Raw genomic sequence first — 22,311 nt, forward strand, 5'->3', positions numbered from 1 at the left:
TTTTTTTTCCTCTTAAGAGATGTTACAAAATTTTATTTTGATGTGTACTATTGATTTATAACAATTTTATAACAAAAAACACATGGTGACGGAAGTAGTTACATTTTTTTATCTTTACATATTTTGCTGTTGTGTTTTAGCCTTGTTAACAGCACTTTATATTTGTACTGTGTGTATGGAGGAGGAGTTCTCAATTAATCTCTAATTACGCTAATTTTTATCATCTGCTTTTCATAAGACAATAGTAATTTGAAATGTAGTTTTAATTATATCTATTAAATGTTATATTATATCACACTCCTGGAAATCTCACAAGCTTTAGCTGATCACTATGTACTCTGCTTAAGAAAGACAATATTTCCTTTAAATCCTTACGCCTGTATGGAACAATCCTTTAAAGCTGCATTTGTCTGTATGTTCAGACATATCTGCATTAAACCCAACCTTAGTAGTCCTAGTAGAGCATAACTATAAGGAGTGTAGAGGTTGAAGTTGTGCCTAGGCCCTGGCAATTGGGTTTTCCCTCTGCTTACCTATGTATGAAGACACACAGGTATTGTAAATGGAACAGGTAAAATGTATTTTTGTCATGATATTACATAGGGGCCTTGGAGTTTTAAAATAACTTAAGAAAGCAGCATATGATAGAGGGGGAGAAGCTAAAATGTATCATATTTAGGTTTAAATGACTTGCAGAAGGATTTCTTCATTAAAAAAAACCAAGGAAATCTTGACTTTACTCCTGGGATAGACAGTAAAGGGCAGATTTATCATAAAACTGGCATGCAAGGCATAAAGTCAATTTTTTGTGCAAGTTGGATTTTTATGCAAAACAATGGTGGCTTTTTTTTTCTTATTTATGCCCCTCTCTAAAAGTTGGGTGTTTCTTAAAAGCTACTATCTGCGTTTTTCATTGCTTTCCCACACAGCCTTTTGTATTTTTGCCTTCCTTTATATAAATCTATGGGGAAAGTGCAATGATTTTACCAATACAATTTTTAAAACGCTGCATTTTTATTTTCTTCAATGTGTGGATAAAATTAAATGAAATCCTATTCACTTTTGCTGGGACTGTTAGTGTTTATGAATGACACACTCCATGTCTGTAAATAGTAGCATTGACTAAATGGGATTTCTCTTATTTTTCTCCTTGTCTCATATGTGCGGTTTTGTTCTCATAAGGTCCTTGTCCCGAAAGACCAAGCCTTTATGGGGAAAATGGTTGAAGTTGAAATTTTTGAAGCAGGGAAGCATTACATGAAGGGAAATCCATTGTCGGATTCCAAGGTTTATACTCCATCCATCACCAAACCATTACAAAAAGGAAAAATTTCTGGCTTGTCTGAGGTGAGTAGGCTTACCCAATACTACATATATTTATATACATTAGATATGCTGGGATTATTCATGAATAAGTTAACACAAAATTGAATGGGTTATCCAAGGAGAAATAAACTGTATCAGTGCTTACCTGAACTTTATTACTAATATATAACCAGTAGTCTATATATGCTGCCACTTCGGCTGCATATCCACAGAGAAGAGTCAAGTCATGTGACCAAGATTTGGAGCAGCAGCAGGGGAGGCAGAATAACAAGACTTCCATCGAGCCAAGCTTGGCACAGGAAACTTTCAGTATGTTGGTGATATTCATTAGCCCAAATACTACTGAAATGAAGTGACATTCTAAAATCAGTTCAGCTCAGCTGCATTTGGTCCAGTAAAAGTGACGAATACATGAGCTCTTTTCCACACCAGGGCTAAGCAGTGTAAAGTGACCATAAAGGAGTAAACCAAGTGTATGTACTGAGCTTCCACCTTTTCCTCATCTCAGGCAGTGACATCACATCCATTATTGACATGAGCATGTTTCCATAGATGAGGCTGAGCTCAATACCAAGCACATGGCCTCTATACAATTGCCGATGCTTATCTTAGTAAGTAGTGAAGTGGCCACAGCAATTAATATCATTTTCTTGGATAACCCCTTTAAGTTTGCCGTAGTTTCCTTTAAACCTTTCCCTTTACAGCCATTTGTCGGTTTCAATTTTCTTATTTTTTTTACTCGCCTTCCAAAAGCCATGACTTTTTTTATTTTTTCATTTACAGAGCTGTATGAGGTTATTTTTTGAGGGGACAGATTGTACTTGTTAATGGTACCATTTAATATTCTGTATGATGCGCTGTGTTTGTATGATCTCCCTGTGTTTGCGTGGGTTTTCTCCGGGTACTGTGGTTTCCTCTCACACTCTAAAGACTTACTGATAGGGAATGTAGACTGTGAGCCCTACTTGGGACAGTACTGACACTATCTCTGTAAAGCTGTCAGTATATGTTGGCTATATATAAGTAAGCAAAATAATAAAATAAACAATAATACTTCGAAGCCATAAAAAAATTCTCATTGATGTGCATTCACTGTGCAGCCAAAATAACATTAGCTATATTCTAAGGGGTTGGTATACCTTATTTTTCGGACTATAAGACGCACTGGACTATAAGACGCACCTAGGTTTTAGAGGAGGAAAATAGGGAAAAAAAATTTTGAAGCAAAAACTGGTAAAATATTTAATATATGGGAGTTGTAGTTTTGCAACAGCTGCAAGGCCACATTGACAGGTGACCCTGCAGCTGTACGGGGATGCATAGAGCGTTTTTTTTTTGCGGGGCCAGCTGTACTTTTTAGTTTTACCATTTTGGGGGATATCTATTGCTTAGATCACCTTGTATTGAAAAAAAAACAGGAGGTGATTTAGAACTTTTATTTATTTCATATTTTTAAAGCTTTTTTTTTTTTTTTTTTTTTTTTTTACTATTTTATTCTGTATTGCCGTCTATGGGCCATTCTGTCTATTAGTATTACAGCTGGTCATAGAGACCAGCCGCAATACTAATATAGCAGTGACAGGCCTGGGAGCCTCATTAGGCTCCCGGCTGTCACCCGAACAGGTCGGCTCCTGCGATATCGCCACGCAGGAGCCGGCCTGCAACTTTACAGGTACGGGGCCGGTGGGGACCGGCCCCGGGGGAGAAGGGGCCACGGATACTGACCCGGCATCCGCTGTACTAGAGAGGCGGATGCCGGGGAGGGATAGACGCCGGGGCCTGAGACATCGCTACGATCCTCTGCCCTTCCTGAAGCCAGCGGCGGGGGAATAGCATCACTCCTCCCGCTGCTGGCTTCATGAAGGGCAGAGGAGCACAGCGATGTCTCAGGCCCCGGCACCTGTAATGGCGTCTGTCACTTGCCGGCTTCCGCCTCTCTATTACAGCGGATGCCAGGCGCCACCTTCAGACTATAAGACGCACCCTTCTTTTCCCCCAAAATTTTGTGGAAAAAAAGTGCGTCTTATAGTCCGAAAAATACGGTAATCAAATTTATATAAAGTTTGTTATAAACACTTTACAAAAATCCAAAGCTTAGAAAGAATATGATGACCAAAAGAAACTATAACACAGGCCCTTAAAGTCCACCTATAACCGTATAGTGTTGATCCAGATGAAGGCCAAAAAAAAAAACATGAAGCTGTTGTCAATTGCTCCATGTCAGAGGGAACTCCAAGTCCAGCAATTGGTAGAAAACAATGGATCAACCTGTCCTTGCCCAAATCTAATCCATAACCCCTAATATTTTTCTGTTCTAGAAAGGCATCCAGGCACTTATTGAACTTGCATAATGAATCCCCACCATGACCTCCTGTAGTAGTGAGTTCCATAGCTTCACTGCTCTTACTGTAAAGAATGTGCCGGTTGGCGTACATGATGTTACCTTGACAATTCAGGATAAGGTGCTGTGTGTACAAATGAGGAGTACCACTATTTCTGGCTGGTATGTGAACTTCTATTTTTCATCATTTGTTTCCCCCACTACATGCTGTATCTGAACTGGTGGGTGCAGACTAGATACCATACACTGCACATACTAAGTACAGAAATGTCTCTGTCTCTCTAAGAAACTGATGTGAATAAAGAACTTTGGTTGTGAGATAAAGCTTCTACTTGGCTCAAGCATCAGTCTAAGCCAGTCCTTCTTCTGTTACCTCCTGCACTTCCTGCTCACTCCCCCTACATAGAATTCTATAGATATTAGTCATCAGAGTCGTGTGATCTACAGTCCATCCTCCAGATGGATATTGCAGTGATTTTCAGAGTTGAACTGAAGGGAGTTGGGGCAGGGAAACAGCCTGATAAGAGTAAAAATAAGCATCTCTCTCTGGTAAGGTATATTATAAAGTTTCCCATTGCCTGAATTTTATTTTGTAAAGTGCTGCCGAATATTTTGACTCTATATAAATAACACATATTATTTATGTATGTACTAGTAAACCCCTTTAATTGTGACTTGTAATTGTGGTGTAGGTTTTTGCAGTTGGTTGCAGATGCCTACAAAGGGATGTTAATTTATTGTAAACGTCATGTGTCGAGCCCCAGTGGCAGTGTACAAACACTAAAGACTGTATTCTTGTATGTGGCAGATATAACAGTTTGTGCCTGTTTAGGTTTTGACATTTGAAGACTATGAAAACTTTCTATCCACTCACTTGAGTAACTACTTTAGTATCTAGATTATACATGGATATAACATGTAATCTGTAACTTCAGCCTCCAATGTCAATTTAACCTTTGTGCTACTTCTGCACTCCTGGAAAAGCACTTGAACAAGAGGAATGCCTGGCTACTTCCCAGTAACTTGGTTATATTCAGAACTTCTACCTAAATTTGCATCACTTGAAGGTGCTTAGAAAACTCTTGGCAGTATACCGTCTAGACAGAAGCTTCTTTCTAGTGACATATACATACACTATATATGTATTTTTCTTTTAACAATGCTGATGTTTTCCCTGGAGTAGACACTATGAATACTGGTTTTACTTTTCATAGCGAGAGTGTGAATAGCATTGAGATTTCCTTTTTATTTCACATTTTGAAAGGTGAGCAGGAAGGGTTATGCTTCAGATGTTTACTGCCATGTCTATAAATGTGTAAATGAGTTTGTGCCCATCCTGAAGCTGCTCTACTCAGCGCTGTCTGCTAAAGCCTAGCAATACGCTTTTCAATATTTACCTTTTGGTATCTTCTGGATAGCTGTTGGATAAATTAAACCAGAGAATGCACAGATAGAAAAATAGCAATTTATAATTCATGGAGTAAGATGCAAAGCATTTTGGGAAACATTTTCCCTTGACAACTGACTAAACCTCTCAGAAGACTAAAAAAAAAAAAAGAGGCAAAAAAAAAAAAGTCAGTATTTTAAAGAAATTGTAGAATATGTGGAGATATGTCAATCTATGAAACGTGCGTGTGTGTAAATATATATAAGTCCTAAAAACAGAGACTTCAATCCAATTTGTGAAAGTTGCTTAATGGGGCATTCTCATCTGCGGGATCATATATGGACTTGTAGCTGAAGCTATCTGGTGCGTTACCATGCTTTATCTATCTTATTCTGTTTACCAGATACAGCTAAATTTCTCTTCTCGTGGTTTACAGCTAGTTGCCTAGCTTATGGTCCTGCTCACAGGTCAGAATGATGGTTCCTTCCCATGTATATTCCCTTCTTATGCCCTCACTGCATATAGCTTTTGGATTTTGAGCATTGATCAGGGCTAGATTAATGTCTTTAGCTGTCCCTGTTATCTGTGTATGTAAATCCAGAGATAAATGAGCCCTTTAGAGCAAGTAGGCACTCCCTGCAAGAATGAGCTGAAAACCAGGAAGTGAAGGGGAGAGGAGACAGGAGAGCTGCTGAATTTCTAAGTCATTTCCATTTTTAGGTGCACTGAGACAATAAAATAAATAGGTTATGAAGGTGTTCATAGTGTGGTCATATAACCCTGAATAACTAAGCAGGGTTGCAATTTGGAAATCTGAGTGACAGTTCCCATAGGTAAAAATGCTCTTCTAGAGACGCTAATATTTTGTAATGTATGGCCAACCAGATGATTTATTTCTAGATATTACTGAATCAATTATTTCATTACTCCCTGTACTACTTTAGACATGTATTTTAGTAAGTATTACCTTGGCTACCAAAATGGCTGACTTCACAGTGTGTGAGGAGGAAGCATGATCTCATACAGGGAGTTTTAGGAATTGCGCCCTCCACACCCCCTTTAACTGCAGTCTTTAACGTCCTTAGTCCAATAATTAATTAAAATACATTGGAAAGATGTGATCGTCAGCTTTTACCTTGGTAGATGTGGCGAGCTTCCAGGCCCGTCTTACATTTCACCGAGGCCCGGTTGTAAAAGTTGATGAAGTGTGAAATGAAAATGTGTATCACATTTCTAAGCATCATTTTATGCTCTTGCTGCACTGAAATATTTGGGGCTACAAAAAATGTAGCCCTGGCTTTAACATATGGAAGAAAGACAGTTTGCTCAGCCATGTAATTTCCTGATTGTTTCTTGGAGAATTTTCCCCCTTATTTTACAATACATGGTAAACAAATGTTAACAATGACGGGGGAAGTTACAGATAACATTACATTTATTGCGGTAAATGTCACGGCTGTTCTACTTTTATAGGCTCTGGCAGACTCTAAAAGGGAAGACCTTAGATGAAATGAGCAATATGTCTGCTGCATACATACATAGGCTACATCTTTACAGGAGGAATATGCTGCACATTGAGGTCACTCAGGGGACAATGTGTCTCTTCTTTCTTGCAGCTCAGAGTTACTGTGCATCTGGTTTGGGCAAGTTTTCTGCCAATTATATTGTAGGTTGATTCTCACCTTAAGGATTTTGTGTGGCCGCATAAAATTTGCAAACATTCTGCATTCTGTGCCTGTAAATATGTGTCTCAACCTTGTACACTGTCTATGAATTCAGCACACTGTCGGCTTTCCCGATCTGGGCCCGGTGTCAAGAGCTTACGGTCCCGGTACCGTAGCTCTTCTATGGTCAGAAGGGCGTTTCTGACAGTTAGCCAGAGACGTCCTTCTTCACAGCACAGCCAATCGCGCTGTTCTGTGAGAGCCGGGAGGAACTCCCCCCTCCCTCTGCTCGCAGTACACGTCCATAGACGAACATTATCAGGGAGGGAGGGGGCGTTCCTCCCAGCTCTCACAGCACAGCGCGATTGGCTGTGCTGTGAAGAAGGACGTCTCTGGCTAACTGTCAGAAACGCCCTTCTGACCATAGAAGAGCTACAGTACCGGACCGTAAGCTCTTCACAGCGGGCACAGATCGGGAAAGCCGACAGTGTGCTGAATTCAGCGCACTGTCAGCTTTCCGGCAGTATATAGAACTGCCTGTCGGCAAAATGGTGAAAGGTCCTCTTTAAGGAGTTTTGTGAAATTGTTGGCACAGTACATCAATTACATTAATGGTTTAGTTCCTTCCTAGTTGACAGACCACAGAGAGTATCTCTTGGCACATCACAGTCATCAAGAGTCCCCACAGGGAGTTGCACAGGGCTTGATGCTATTTGCAGTTTACGTACTTCCGTTAAGCACATTAGAGGATTTATCTATCTTTTAAAAATTATCTGCAAATACATCCACAGCAGTGCTAAACACTCACTGTTCCCTTGTGCAGACTTTGATTGGTTTTATTTTACTGCTCCTTGTATCACTGTTATTTACAAGCAGTGAATCTGTGGAAAAACTACATTTCCCATGATGCATCTCCCTGCTCTCACTTTCTGTGTACCCCTCCCCCCTACAATAAAATCACAGGTAATAAATTACTACCACGTCTGAGCTCACATGCTGCTGTGATGAATCGTTTGCAAGATCATTCCCCCGCACACATACATGAGCAGCAAGCACAGAGACTGAGAGCAGTCAGAGGAATCATGGGAAATGTAGTTTGTTCACATATTCACTGCATGTATACAACAGTGATACAAAGCGCAGCAAGTTAAATTAAGCCAAAAAACGCTGCACAAGGGAACCCTGAGTATTTAGTGCTTCTGTGGATGCATTTGCAGACAATTTTTAGAAACTGGTTAACCCCTTCAATTCAGAGTCATAGCCTTGTCTGTCAGTATCACTGCTATGAAGATGATACCCAACTATACATATCCTTTAAGCCCGGAGTCAATTACCTATCTCCAGTCATAAATTCATGCTTAGCTGAACTACAAAAATGGATGAATGCCAGCTGGCTAAAGCTAAAACTCAAAACACATCTATTCAGTTTGCCATGTGAGTGCAAATAATAACACCCTCACTATACATAGAATACTGCAAAATACTGTGTAGTTAATCCCTGGACTGTGCTTCTATTGGTGAGAAAAGCACATTACAAATGGTTGCTGGTGTTTTCTGGTGTGAATCAAGAGGTCTATTTTTTTTTTTCTGTCCAGAATCACGTCATTCTTTTCCTAAGACTCTGTAATCATACTTATCCCCACGGAGCACTGGGTGAGCTCTTTAACTATCTTTTTCCAATATCATATATTAGTAAGCGACCCTCTACTTGGAATTTAATTCCTGGCCTCTACTCCTGTGCTAGAACTCCCAAATGGTGAGCAGCAGAAAGCTTGGCACAACTCGGTGCTGGGCTCTTGCTAAATAAAACATATGGTGCAGGTCTCAGGTGGGAAGCGCCAAATGCAATCATAAATTGAGGGAAGCAAGGCATTTAAATAAAATTTGTTAAAAGGTGGGAAATCCCTTTTAGCAGACAGGTGTGCATTTCAGGAAATAAGTTTATGTACATATTCACACTGGAGAGTAGAGTATTTTGTTATCAGTAAATAGATTTACAAAAAGTGCTCAAGCATTAGACAGCGGACTGAGTCAGCCTAATGGTTTTCCAATGTTCTCCACTGCCAGGCCAGAAATTCCCCAGCCACTATTAAATACATTCAATGGCTCGGGTAATTTTGAGACAAAATGTTAAGAGGAAAGCTAGAGTCGTATACTCCGAGGTGTCTTGGCACAGTCTTCTGTAGTGCTTCAGCAAGGAAGAAATAAAACACTCAACAAGGTCTTTACACTTACAAGCAGCTTAACCCATTGAGTGTTTGACTCTTTGATGTCTGGTAACTTTATGTCAAGTGCGTGACCACTGTTTGGAAGTCTTCCCATTGTAGTGACTGTCCGTATCTGGACGTTCATGAACTTCCCTTACTATCTTATACATTATGTTTTTCAGTATCCATGTGTCCAAAGCTTTAACATATCGCTGTTTAACATAAATTACATCATCAGGAAAATGTTTGGTATAAAGCTCCATTCACATATCATCACATCTTCTGCCCATAGTGAAATTGTGACAGCTATGCTGGATCTGTTTATCCTAATGCAGTCTGCCAGATCTGATTGAGTTATGATTTGTGAGGTGCACCAGAATTACTTTTGTTGGCTAGAGTATTCAGTGTACTAACAGATGTGAGGCGAGCCTTTAATGCTTGTTTTCTGATAGTATATGATAATTACTTTAAGGTTTGGAGACCCTACCTGTAGTCTATTGCTTTAGAAAGGTCCAAACAGTCATCTTATGCAAGTGTACATCCATATAAAGGTGTCGTACAGCTGCATTAGTAATGCCATTTTTCCCTATAATGAATTATGTTAATTTGTTGAGATGTAGGAAGTTGCTCACAATCCTATCAGATCACATTTAGCACACTAAAGTATTACCATTAGTTGTCCCTAATGATATACACCAGCCACCATAAGGCATTTTATGTACATAAATAAAACTTTCACCAAATGGGATGTTAAATGATTTCTATTTACACAAAATGTGGCCCCATTACAGGGAATTTGTTAATCATTTCATGTTACTCTCTCTGGTAGCAGCATTCAGTAATGGCAGGCACATTGCTACTTATGAGTGTGGTGTTATTTTCTCATTAATTCTTACAATATGGTCTTGATATGTGGGTTTCTTTTGCTGCTGATTGACAGGATTTCAACCTTTTACTGTGCATAGGGAGAAAGCTGTCAATCAGCTGCTGATGGGAGTATGCATATCGTTCATATACACAAAGCTGACCATGCAGTATGAGGATTAAAGTGTTACTCCGACTCAGTGACACTATAATCATAAATGACAGATGTTTCTAAACAGCACACGTATGACTGTTATTCCCCATGAAGTAGCTGTCAGGTTCCCTTTGGATCTGTGTACTCCTTTTACATCTTTTTTATTTTGCAAATACTTGTATTCCAATAATAATAAACTAAAAACCTATGGGTTTCAGTGTTATGCCTCCTGGAAATGTATGGGTAAACACCTATGCCACCTAAGGGCTCATTCACATGGGGCAAGAGAGGGCGGATTTTGGCGCTGAATCCTCCTCAAAATCCACCCCCTCACAATAGAGGTCTATGCAGACTGCTAGCGTTCTTTTTTCCGCTAGCGGTTTGACACGTCAAAATCAGGACGAATGCACACCATCCCGTGCCCCGTGTGAACGGGGCCTTAAAGTTAATGTTCAACTTAAGGTTTGTCCCTAACACAGGCGAGTCTAGTTGGACACTGTCAGAATGCACTGGGACACACACCTTCAACAAGGGGAATGGTATCCCCAAGTAAATGTATTCATATACTTGAGGAAAAGGGGGGAAGCCCCAGAAATGCAGCAGAATTGTTATTGCATTGCGAATGCAGGTATGTATAAAACAGATAAGTCAGTACTCATAGATCAACTTTAAGATCCGGTTTTGTTATAACTTTGGTCGTGCACTTTTATTGTTTCCCACTTGACTGAGTTTCGGATAGTTTTGCAATGTGTCCATGCTTGTAAACTGTTTTTATACATTAAGCTATATGGTGCTGTTTACTGGTACACACTGGTGTAAGTAACGCCGTTACCAGGAAGATGATGCAAGATGATCCGGCTCAGTAAATGCGCTGCTTTGTGCTCGCATGACTAACAGTCTGCAGGCAATCTCTAGTCTGCTTTTATCTTTCCTATCTGTCGACATTTTACTGGTTTTTGATTGTTCCTTCTGTGTTCATGGACAGTTACAACCAAGAGGTCATGATTCATATGACCAGTGACAAATCTTGTAAATATATTCTATAACAGGAGGCATACTAATCATAAAAGATCTCTTTGCATTCCTACATAGATGATGACCGTCATGGTTTCCCATAATACAATATAGTTTCCTCTACAGTTACAGGATGTGTTACTCTCATTTCCCATGGTGTGCGTGCTGGTGCCTGGATAGTGTATATTTGCTTGATCTCTATATCCAAAGTGATGCATTGCAACATAATGTGACAGCGTAAGATACTCCATATCTTCACATCAAGCATGAGCAGATATCCATGGATTTATCCCAGATGCCAAGTAACTTATTACCAAGCCATAGCAGCATGCTGCAATAATGAGGTGGAAAATTTACTAATCTGATCATGTAAGTTTTCTGGCACAAAAGTGATCTTTTTTGTCGCACATCGGTTTGCACCAAAAATGCACCACTTTGTCCAGTTTTTGATCTACTCATCATTTTTGACAAATGTTGGGGATTGTTCCTGGTTGTGTATTCTCGCCTCAACAGATTTACTGGAACACATGCCAAAAAATGTGTTCTGACTGGCGCAAGTTTCAGACCTGGCATACAAGAAGTTCTGTGATGCGCCATCATTATTGTGAACATCCGCATATTAAATTCAGTAATCCACAAATATGGAGTTTCCTTGTGTCCAGAGATTAGTGATGCAGAGTGTGCAAAGGTGCTCTAAAACTTTAATAGTTGTGAGTCCAACACGCATTGGCTAAAACCTACCTGTAAGAATAGATAGCAGAAGACTTATAACAGGTTTCGTCTGCCAAAGAACCAGAAAAAGAGACGCTAGGCTTATGTCATACAACAGTGAAATGAGAGTGGGGGGATTGTTGTTTACCCTTACCGCCTTCATGAATCAGCCAAGTAAAATAATGCATCATTGTTCTAATCTGATTCTATGTATCAGTAAGGATACGCTCTCCATTGTGGTTGTGGTCATGTCATAGCATGATCATGATCTCTTACACCTCTGTCTCATAGTCACGTAAACCATTGTGTTTTCCTTGATAAATGAAATGTATGAAATCCCTTTTTCTTGACTTGCTATTGTGCCAAACCCTACAATACTTTTCCCTCTGTTATCATCCTCTGTCTACTCCCTTTCATGCCCAGTATCCTTCAGTCTCCCTTGGTTATCTTTTCCTTAGTTCATTTCAGTGAGCCACACTTTAATTCTGTCCACTTGGTTTTCATTCACACAGTGCTTTGATCCATGTGTACCACTTGCCATAGACTGCACAACAGGGAAAAAAAAAAAAAAAAAGATTGATCACTTGTTTAATAAGAGACCTTTTCAAGTGGGGTAAAGTGCTCCCCTCTTCAAGACAAAAGAGGTCAGCAGAAAATTCTGTTTTATGTGCTCTATGAAGTCATCTAAAAAGCTTTGACCCTTAAAATAGCCAAAGCAGAAATGTTTTCCTTTTGCATGGCGACTTCATTTCCAGAACTATTGAAGTGCGAGGCTACATTAACCTGGCTGTACACGCATTTGAAAGCCAGATTTCTCCTGCTTTCATCTTCCTGTTAATGAAACATATGAAATCTCGGGGGAGTGCGTAATATAAATGTTCCGAAGACAAATTGTTTGTAATATAATCTGTGCCGTGTTCACCATTCTACCTCCTTTCTTACCCATACATATACTGTATAGTACCTAGGTACCAGACTACACATTTATAACAAGGCATGGGATGTCATAGTGTAATGAGGCTCATAAACATCTCATCACCACTTACATATGTGCGCCATACTTATGTTGTGATGAAACTGTTATCACATACCACAATCTGGATCCACTTTCATTACTGTAAGGGAGGATACATGTAAAAAGAAATGTATAGCTATGATATACTATCATTGTACTAGACAGTAATAACCACACTGTGATGTCTTTTATTCAATTTATTCCATTTATATTTCAGTGCATGAACACACAACACAAGAGCCTTAGGCAAGTCATACCATCAAGGGAAAACCAACAAAATATGTCCCTCAACTAATGTAATTTATAATGTGCAAAATTGCCTTGGTAGTGATGTAAGATTACTATTTGTGCACAAATTTTCTTAGTTTGCACAATAAGTCATTGACTGACAAACCCCCAAAAAATGATTCGTGTGTCCGGAGCTGACATATGCTGATGGGTTCCCTAATGTTGTCTTCATTGTCACCATATTGGACTAAGACTTTAAATGTTTTGTCACACTTGGCATCTGTTTATTTGACAACACCTGAAATATTAATTTTGACATTTTAAACAAAACACACATACAGGGGTGTAGCTATAGGGGGTGCAGCAGTAGCAATATCTACTGGGTCCTGGACTCTGAGTGGGCCTGATCGGTGAAATATACCACTATTCTAAATGGTACAAGGTTTTACCCAGGAGCTTCTAGTTATACCTCTGCACATATATAATATTGTTAGCTCTGATATGGGAGTGTCAATCTTACTTAGGCTTTAGGGCTCACAGCAGTATGTGCTAAGTAGACATTACTTTAGTGCCTTATTCTTTTGTGCCTTTTCATCTTGAGAAAAACTTTCTAGACTGAAAGATACATTAGCTTTGGGAAGCGCCACTATGGAATAGACCCTTAGCCAGTTATACCTCTGTTTTTATCCTCTTGACCGGATACTTTCTGGTCACCTCTGCATATTACTAATTCATAGTCATCTATGATGAATCTTATATTCTCTAAGGAGCATCCATACTTGATCATAGCTGACTTTTTAGATCACAAGGGATCTGATACCACCATTATGTCTCATGGTATCACCATCACTCCATATGTAACATTCATGCTCAGAGTTTGGTACTGAATATATAGTTTAGTTTGTTAGACTCAGTTATACTAGACTAGGTTTATGGTTGACCTTTCTATTATCTGAAGATGGTCCTTTTTATGGTGAGAGTATATCTTCGCATCTACTGGCACCTGTACAGTCTCTCCAGTTGCCAACCAAAATGGTAAACAATGTTACCTAAAATTTGTAAACCGCAACATGAATTTCCAGTCATATCACAATTTGCATCTGGTCTGGCTACAGTTTTTATAAGGCTGTAGCATTGGGAGGAAAAAAAAATCCACTGAAACCTCTATATATAGTAGACTTGCTGCATGTAAAGCATGTCTGCTATACACACAATACCTCCAACCATTATGGGTTAAATCCATGGTTACCTAGTGTTCACCATTAACTTCCCTGTGTGGGCCGTGGAAACCAGACGAACTTCCAAGGCTGCACATCTCCTGCAAATATATCAAAGCTTTGTGAATATTACTGCGTAGATTTAATTTCAAGATTTAGACTTGAAGCCAAGTGCATAGTAAGTCTGTTTGTTTGGTTAGCGTGTTCATTTCATATATTCATGACCTGCGTCTTACTGCTTGGGCTGCAAGATGTTTGATTATTGTGGCCCCTGCAGTGGGTTTGAGAAGATAGAGCCCAGGGAGAAAGGATACTGGTTGGCCTAACTCAGCACTTAGATATCATCTTAGCCATCAAATGTGTATAAAATATATACAAATATTCAGGGTAACTACTGAAATATAAACCAAGGCTATCACTCAGTACGTTATACTGACCTATAGCCATGTTTGCAGGATGAGTATCTGTAGAAAGTATAATGAGTCTACTATATCCAGGGTGAGCTCAGGGTCCAACGGGGAATTCACCTGTGGACCAGACCAAGCCTGCATTTATATATAGCATAGGCTAGGTTCACATCTGTATTCGAGGGGTCCTTTTGGGGACCCCTCGAATGGAAACTTAATCCACATAAGAAAACTGTTACCTGCGGACCCCATAGACTATTAGGTCCGCGTGGTTTCCGCCCAAAAAGGGCGAAAAATGCAGAGAGAAAAGTGCTTTTCTCTCCATATTTTTCAAGTGGAGAGGGGAATGGAATCGCCGTATGGAGCTCCCACACTGGTATGAACCCAGCCTTATACAGTGCTTTTCAGTATAACTATATGTTTTCACTTCTGGTAAGATTCGTTGCGTAGATTTCTTACGGAGGAATAGACACTACCTGAGGGTACATTTCAGTTCCTTCTGACTTGACTAAAATTGATTTTGTACATGTCAAGACACAAGATATGTTGGTACATTGGTAAAGTGTGTTTTGACTCTCCATTGAACAGAATTCATTATCACATATTTGTAGGGTCACATTGTTGTACAGTCCATACATTACCTAATTATCCTGGACCTGTTTTATGGCCAGGCTGAATTCCTATAGACATGGGGGATGTCAGGACTTGGTGCCACATAGTAAGATCAGATCCGGGAGCTGGCAGGCAGTTAATCGGGGCCAATATAATGCGCCAGGGATGTTCTTTACAAGCCCTTTGATGGTAACTAACAGAAGTACATAGTAAAATGGGATTAGTCCGATCTGATTGTTGGATAATTAGTTTTGTTTTAACGCCATTGCTAATTTCCCCATGACTTGCATATACTAATTATTTCATATAGAGTCTTAATCTCCGGAGCCCAAAGGGCTTTTAACAGTGTCACTGACATTTTCTGAAGAGAATTTATATTGTATTTGCCTTTTCATCCTCTCCAGCACTGATCATTGCTCATTTTTATTATTTCTACTCACTATATTACAAGTTCCTTATCACATCACTGGTTATACAGATTGGAGTTAATGGCTTACTGCCAAGATATGTGCTCTCACTTACAAGGGCCCTGTAATAAGAAGTCAGGTTTTGAGAGATACAGGGGATCTTGTAGGGTATTGAGCTGAAAGCCCATTACGTTTTATCATTTCTGTTCATTTTCTTTGCAGAATAGCTGGAGTACTGTGCAAACGTTTTAGGCAGGTGTGGAAAAACCGCTGTAAGAAAATAGAAGTGTTACTAGGCTATTTTCCTCAGTGAATAAAATTAAAGGAATGAATAAAAGAGAAATCGAAATTACTCATTGTAGTGACTTCCCTTTGGAGGAAGAGTTGTGGAAGTTATGATATGCGCCCACACAGCCCTCACCATCATCCAGTCTGTCTGAGACTACATGAAGAGACAGATGGATTTAAGCAAGCTTACATCAATAGATCATCACTGGTTAGTTCTCCAAGGTATTTGGAGCAGTCTTCCTGTCAAGTCCCCTCAAAACTGTGTGCAAGTGTACCTAGAGGAATTGATTCTGTTTCGAAGGCAAAGAGCGGTCACACCAGATACTGACTTTTAGATTTCTCTTTTCTTCATTCAGTTTCATGTAGTTTATTTTGATCAGTTACCAAAACTATTAATACTTCTATTTGTGAAAGCATTCTTCCTTTACAGCAGTCACATCTTCTTAAAACTTTTGCATAAATGTGTATATATTTATGTTCTTTTCTGTCTTAATTATTAGGAATATATTTTTTTTAATATGTTCAAGTATTTAACCATTTGAGGTTATTACAAGTCATCCCTGTTCAAGTTGCAATATATTGAAGGTAAGCTTGCAAGACCATTGATAAACCAGGCTACCTGGAATTGCCCCATAAAACTAATAACCGCATGTAGGCTTTAGCTGACAGCAGTCTATTCTATTCTTATATCATTTATTTGACATCTAAGGCCCCGTTCACACAATGCAAGAGGGGCGGATTTTAGCGTGGAATCCATGTCATAATCCGCCCCCCACAATAGCGGTCTATGTAGACCGCTAGCTCTCTTTTTTTCCCTGACCGGCATGTTGCCACTTACGAAAAAAAGAAGCAAGCTGCCCTTTCTTCAGGCAGATTCTGCAGCTGTTTCAACCACTGCGTCCGCCGCGCGGCAGCACGCTCTAGTTTAGGCCCATTCATTTGGGCCTTCGCCGGACTGGAGTGCCGCGACAGGCGGATTTTGGCCATATTCTGACGTGGCTTTCCACGTCAGAATCAGGACCAGAATCCGCCATATGTGAAATTTTCAGGTTAGTTTGGCCATACACATGACATACTTGTCAGTCCAATACTCCTTCACTTGAAATCTTTGTCTCCCAGTTTCCTGATACACGTGCACGCTTAGCTCGGTCTTATACCCGTGGGTGTATATTTTCGAATAGGGACAGATGAGAAAGCTTCTGGCAGAGACTACTACCTATTTTTTCACAACAACAAAAGCTGTCTCTTAAAGACAGCCCTCCAGCCCTATCAATCCACGGGCAGCTTATATACATCATATATTTATGTGAATACATCCTAACATTATACATGTGCTCCTAAGATATTGTGCATGCTGCATCCCACATAGGCATAGGTTACCTGGTGACCCCTGAGAAGTGCTGTCTGCACATAGGTGTATATTGGTTTGGCGGGTAACTCAAGTCATTTTCCAAAACACTGTAAAGGGTCAGATATTGTCTTTGAGGGTAGCTACCTATGAACGGCACTAGAGAGACCATTTTCTTTTCTCTGGAAAAAAGATATTTTGCGTACTCGTAGTTATTTATTTTGATGGACCTGCTTTTTTTTTTTACCTCGTCATATGGTAAGCTGTTGCTTTAGGATTTCGTGCCTGTTTTATGTTTATTGCTCTTTTTTTTACACTATCAGAGTTCAAACTTTTGTAACTTGACATATTGCGGTGAGTGTTCTTTTGTGAATGCTGCCATATGTTATGTGCTTTTACTACTATCTACATAATGTTTCAGTGTTTATTAAGAAACAGGGATCTAGTGTAGAATAAGAAACTATTTGTAGTCATAATAAGTAAGTTGAAACTGCTGGCCCAGATGTCAGCGTGCAGATAAAGAGGCAGAGGATATGGTCTGCTTGAATTAATTAGTGGCTGTTCTAAAATAGTGGCTGTCTAAACAGCGTGTGCACCCAAGCAAGCACGCCGACTGCTAATCCCCTGCATTTCTTCTTCACACAAAATCCTGCCTTCCAGCTAGTAACAGACAGATGGGAACAGTTAGCTGCATATTACCTTAGAACAACTGGTCAGGCAGGTTTTATCAAACATTATTTGTTGGTCTTCTATCATGAGAAGTTCCAGACTTAGAGAGTCAATCCGTGCAGCCATCAGTCACTTCAATAGAAGAATGAACTAGTAAGTGAGATCCATTAGCTGTATTAGCTGGGTGTACATTACCGAGTGAGTGTGTGTTACACAGTTACTTTAGCAACATTACTTTGGCTGCCAATGTATCCTGCTTTCTTAGGATAGATACAAGTAATTGGTTTTAGACATAGTTATTGTCAATACAGGTAAAATATGTTGTCTAATTTAGTTTGCATGATTCTTGATAATATACCAGCATATGAAGGGATTGCATATTCAGCAATTCTCTGATAAGCGTATTACTTGATTGACTTTTTTGGCTTGTAATAAGGTACAACACCTATAATGGCCTTTATGAGATCTAACTCCAAGTAATTGCTACTGCCCAGATCTTCCAGGCAGTAAATGGAAAGATACAAGATATGTGATATAGGCGCAGCAGAGGAAGATACGAGTTACGTTAGATAATATCCAGTTCATTTTTTTCACATATTCAGAACAATGCATTTCAAACCACACATCAGGATCTATGTCAGGCCTGTAGCATAGAATGAAATACAAAATGGGTCCATTAATATTATGTTACCTAGTGGATTGCACAACAAAGGACTCTAGTTTTATTAGTTTTGCCTAAGATATACCTTCTGAAGTAGTGATCAGTCCTCCCCTATGTAGTTTGCATTGGCATGTGTAAAGGCAAATGAAAACAAGCACTGATTTGTCATGTTATACTGTCAATCATTACTCTTTGTGCTTGATGGTTGGTCTATGTAAAAGGGCCCTTGTAAATGTGACCTAGACATTACTCTTTAATCTATATACACACGCATATAGTAAGTGTTGATACCCCTGAAATTTTTCCAGAAGATTAGATATTTCTCAGTGAAAATTCTTGCAATTACACATGTTTATTTCTTACACAATTTTACACTCAACCCCAAAAATGGGCTGGACAAAACCATTGGCACCTTTTCAAAATCATGGGTAACTTAAGCATATGATGCTTTTTCAAACTCACCTTTGGCAAGTAATAGGTGTGGGTAATATAAACATCATGTCTGAAACCAGATAAAAAAAGAGAAAAGATGACTCAATCTTTGCATTGTGTGTCTGTATATGCCACACTAAGCATGGGGAACAGAAAGAGGAGAAGGGAACTGTCTGAGGACTTGAGAACCAAAATTGTGGAAAAATATAAACATTCTAACATTCCAGAGATCTTGATGTTCCTTTGTCTACAGTGCACAATATAATCAAGAAATTTACAACCTATGGCACTGTAGCTAATTTCCATGGACGTGGACGGAAGAGAAAAATTGATGAAAGGTTGCAACACAAGATAGTCCAAATGGTGGATAAGCAGCCCCAATCAAGTTCCAGAGAAATTCAAGCTGTTCTTAAGGCTCAGAGTGTGTCAGTATTGGCCCAAACTATCCATCAACATTTGAATGTAATGAAAAGCAATGGCAGAAGACACGGGATGACCCCACTGCTGACACAGAGACATAAAAAAGCTAGACTCCAGTTTGCCAAATTGTACGTAAGCCAAAATTCTTTGAGGAAAATGTCTTATGGACAGATGAGACTAAGGCCCGGTTCACATCTCTTTTGGTATTCCGTTCGGGAAGTCCACTTGGGGGCCCCCCAAACGGAATACCGAACGCATTAAAAAGCGGTTAGTTAAGAAACCACACGGACCTCATAGACTATAATGGGGTCCGTGTGGTTTCCGCACAAAATATGCGAGGAGAAAAGTGCTGCGTGCAGTACTTTGCTTGCAGTGTATGTATGCGGACATGAATAAAGCAAATAGAGCAAGATAAATCAATTAGAGCCTTAATAAAAGAGAAACAGATACCTTCAGACTCTTCAAAGGCAGAGAGAGTCAATGATCCTCTTGAATCCAGTAAGCTTCCCATGAGTATACCATATTTTATCAAACATGTCGACTTTACTGTTAGGCAGGGTTCACACTACCGTTGGATTCTGTTATGAAGGTGTCTGTTTTAAAAGAGAAAAAAAATGGACACCTATCATAACAGACGTTAATGGATGCTAACTGATGTTAATGTTTCCTTTTTATAATGGATACATTTAATGGATCAGTTAAAAAAAATGAACACATTAGTATCAGTTAGCATCAGTTGGTGTTACACTAGGTTTACACTAGCGTTCGGGTCTCCGTTCTTTAGTTTCCGTCTTCTGCATGCAGCGGGTCCGGCCGTGAGCGTTTTATGCTCTCTGCCACAAAACTGTTTTTTTTAAACCAGACACAGAGTACTGCATGTCCGACTCTGTGTCCGATTTTAAAAAAAACGGTTTCGCGGTGAAGAGCATAAAACGCTCACCGGCGCTCACGGCTGGACATCTTTCAAACCCATTCAAATGAATGGGTATGCAAGAGTCCTGCAGGTTTCTGTCTCCTGCCTCTGTTTTGTGCAGGAAACGGAAACCTGCAGAACGGAGACGGGCGCAGATGTGAACGAGCCCTTAGTTAGCATCAGTTAGTGTCCGTTTTTTATACTGTCCGTTTTTTGGGGGGGTTAATTGCTGTTTATGCTCTCTGAGCATGCGCAGAAAATAAATGGACACAATATAACGGACAGTAACTGATGGACCTCAATGTTAAAAAAAATAAAATAAAAACACTTGCTGTCCATTTTTTCAAATGGACAGAAAAGTCCTGCATGTAGGATTTTTTTTGTCCGCTTGAAAAAACGGACATGGTTATAAACGGACTCTAAAGAACACAAGATAAAGTCCCATTTAAGTTAATGGAAATTGCTAACGGACCAGCTAGTGTCTGTTGCTAAAATCTAGTATGGACAATAGCCACGGACACTGCTGAGCGGACGCCAACGATAGTGTGAATGTTCCCTTAACCCTTAAGGTGTAGTGCAGATACTGTATCCGCCTCCACAACACCAAACATCTAGCAGCGTTCAGATTATGAAGATTTATCAGGTAGAATTTGGGATTACGTGTGAGCAATTCCCAGCTATTCTAATCATTGGGTTGTAATTTGGAGATCTCTAGATATCCCATCTTAGATGTCTAGGAGAGTAATAAAATTGGTGGTTTTACCTCACACAAACAGCTTCTCTAAAAAGAATCCAGTGAGTTTAGCTGGTGACTGTTATCGGACTTCATGACTGATGGCATTGGGGCACGTTGCACATTACCATGCATTTAACCATTTAAAAGAGGTTCTGTATTATGGATTCCCAGTAGTAGTTCATTAGTTAAACAATCATTTATATTGGGAAACTTTGCAGAATGAAACACAAGTGTGAACAGGGCAGGGAATTGATTTATTTCTGAAAATATTTGCGCAGAATGATTCTGAGAGTTCACATCCACTTAACAAGCAAACCACCAAACCATGGATGAAACTTACATGTCACTATATAAAATAGGATAATACATGTAAACACAGGAGATTTATTATTATTTGAAATCAATAAAAAGTATTTTGGGTTTTGTAGCAACAACAGAAGGTTACAATGTATGAGCAAGGCAGAAACATAAGTTATGAAGGTAAGCTAGAGTCCAACTTTAATGTTACCCTTGCACAGGAAAGGGCTGTTGGTGAACAGATATCATGGGAAAAAGTACAAAATCCGTAACAAGTACATTAAATCCAGAGAGATTATCTGGGGCCCAGCGACTCTGTTGTACTGTAGAATGTGACCTCTCTGGCATTTAATGTCTCGCTGGATTTCACCCTCTTATTAGCTACCGTTAAACCTGGCTGACTGTGAAATGAAACAAGAGAATTGGGTTTCAAGACACCCACTCAAACACTCAGAAGTCTGGAGAATGTCACTGCTAGAAACTTCCCAAAATGTCTTCAGGCAAGTTAAAAGAGGGAGCCGTGACAATGAGAAAAGATAACCTCTTTAGTTGCCCCATACTGTATGAAAGCAGCCTAGGCTTATTAACGTCTCGGTCTCAGCCTCTCTTGGAATGGATACTCATTAGAACCAGCTATGCATGAATGTTCCCATGAACTCTTACTTTCTGCCCACAAAGTCACAATGATGAGTCCAGAGGAAATAGCTTTTGAAGAAGCTGCTTGATGCATGCAATACACTAGCTTGTAAATACAGAGCATAGTATTAAGAAGTGTAAGCGTGAATGCTCAGTGTTCCAGGTAATACGGCTATGCTTCACACTTGCATGCATTCCTTAGAGGTGCCTAAAAGTCTGCTGAACATTACCCTATGTATAACATCAGTTTCCACATACTTTATAACGGTTCCCAGAAGAAATTATTAAATATGGATGCTTATACAAAGGGGCAGTAATGGTGCACCAGAAAAACTGTAACATGCAGTGCAACATGTA

At 39.6% G+C, this 22,311-nt stretch overlaps 1 protein-coding gene across 1 annotated transcript in view; it reads left to right on the forward strand.

Annotated features, from left to right (window-relative positions):
• The window catches only part of CDKAL1 (CDKAL1 threonylcarbamoyladenosine tRNA methylthiotransferase), a 538,831-nt gene that overhangs the window by 500,996 nt on the left and 15,524 nt on the right, over nucleotides 1–22,311 (forward strand). The window contains exon 15 of the mRNA XM_075270938.1: nucleotides 1,183–1,347. Coding sequence (XP_075127039.1) covers nucleotides 1,183–1,347 — 165 coding nt within the window. The remainder of the gene's footprint in view (nucleotides 1–1,182; nucleotides 1,348–22,311) is intronic.

Source organism: Leptodactylus fuscus, chromosome 4, assembly GCF_031893055.1.
Source record: "Leptodactylus fuscus isolate aLepFus1 chromosome 4, aLepFus1.hap2, whole genome shotgun sequence".
In the NCBI taxonomy this organism is placed as follows: domain Eukaryota; kingdom Metazoa; phylum Chordata; class Amphibia; order Anura; family Leptodactylidae; genus Leptodactylus; species Leptodactylus fuscus.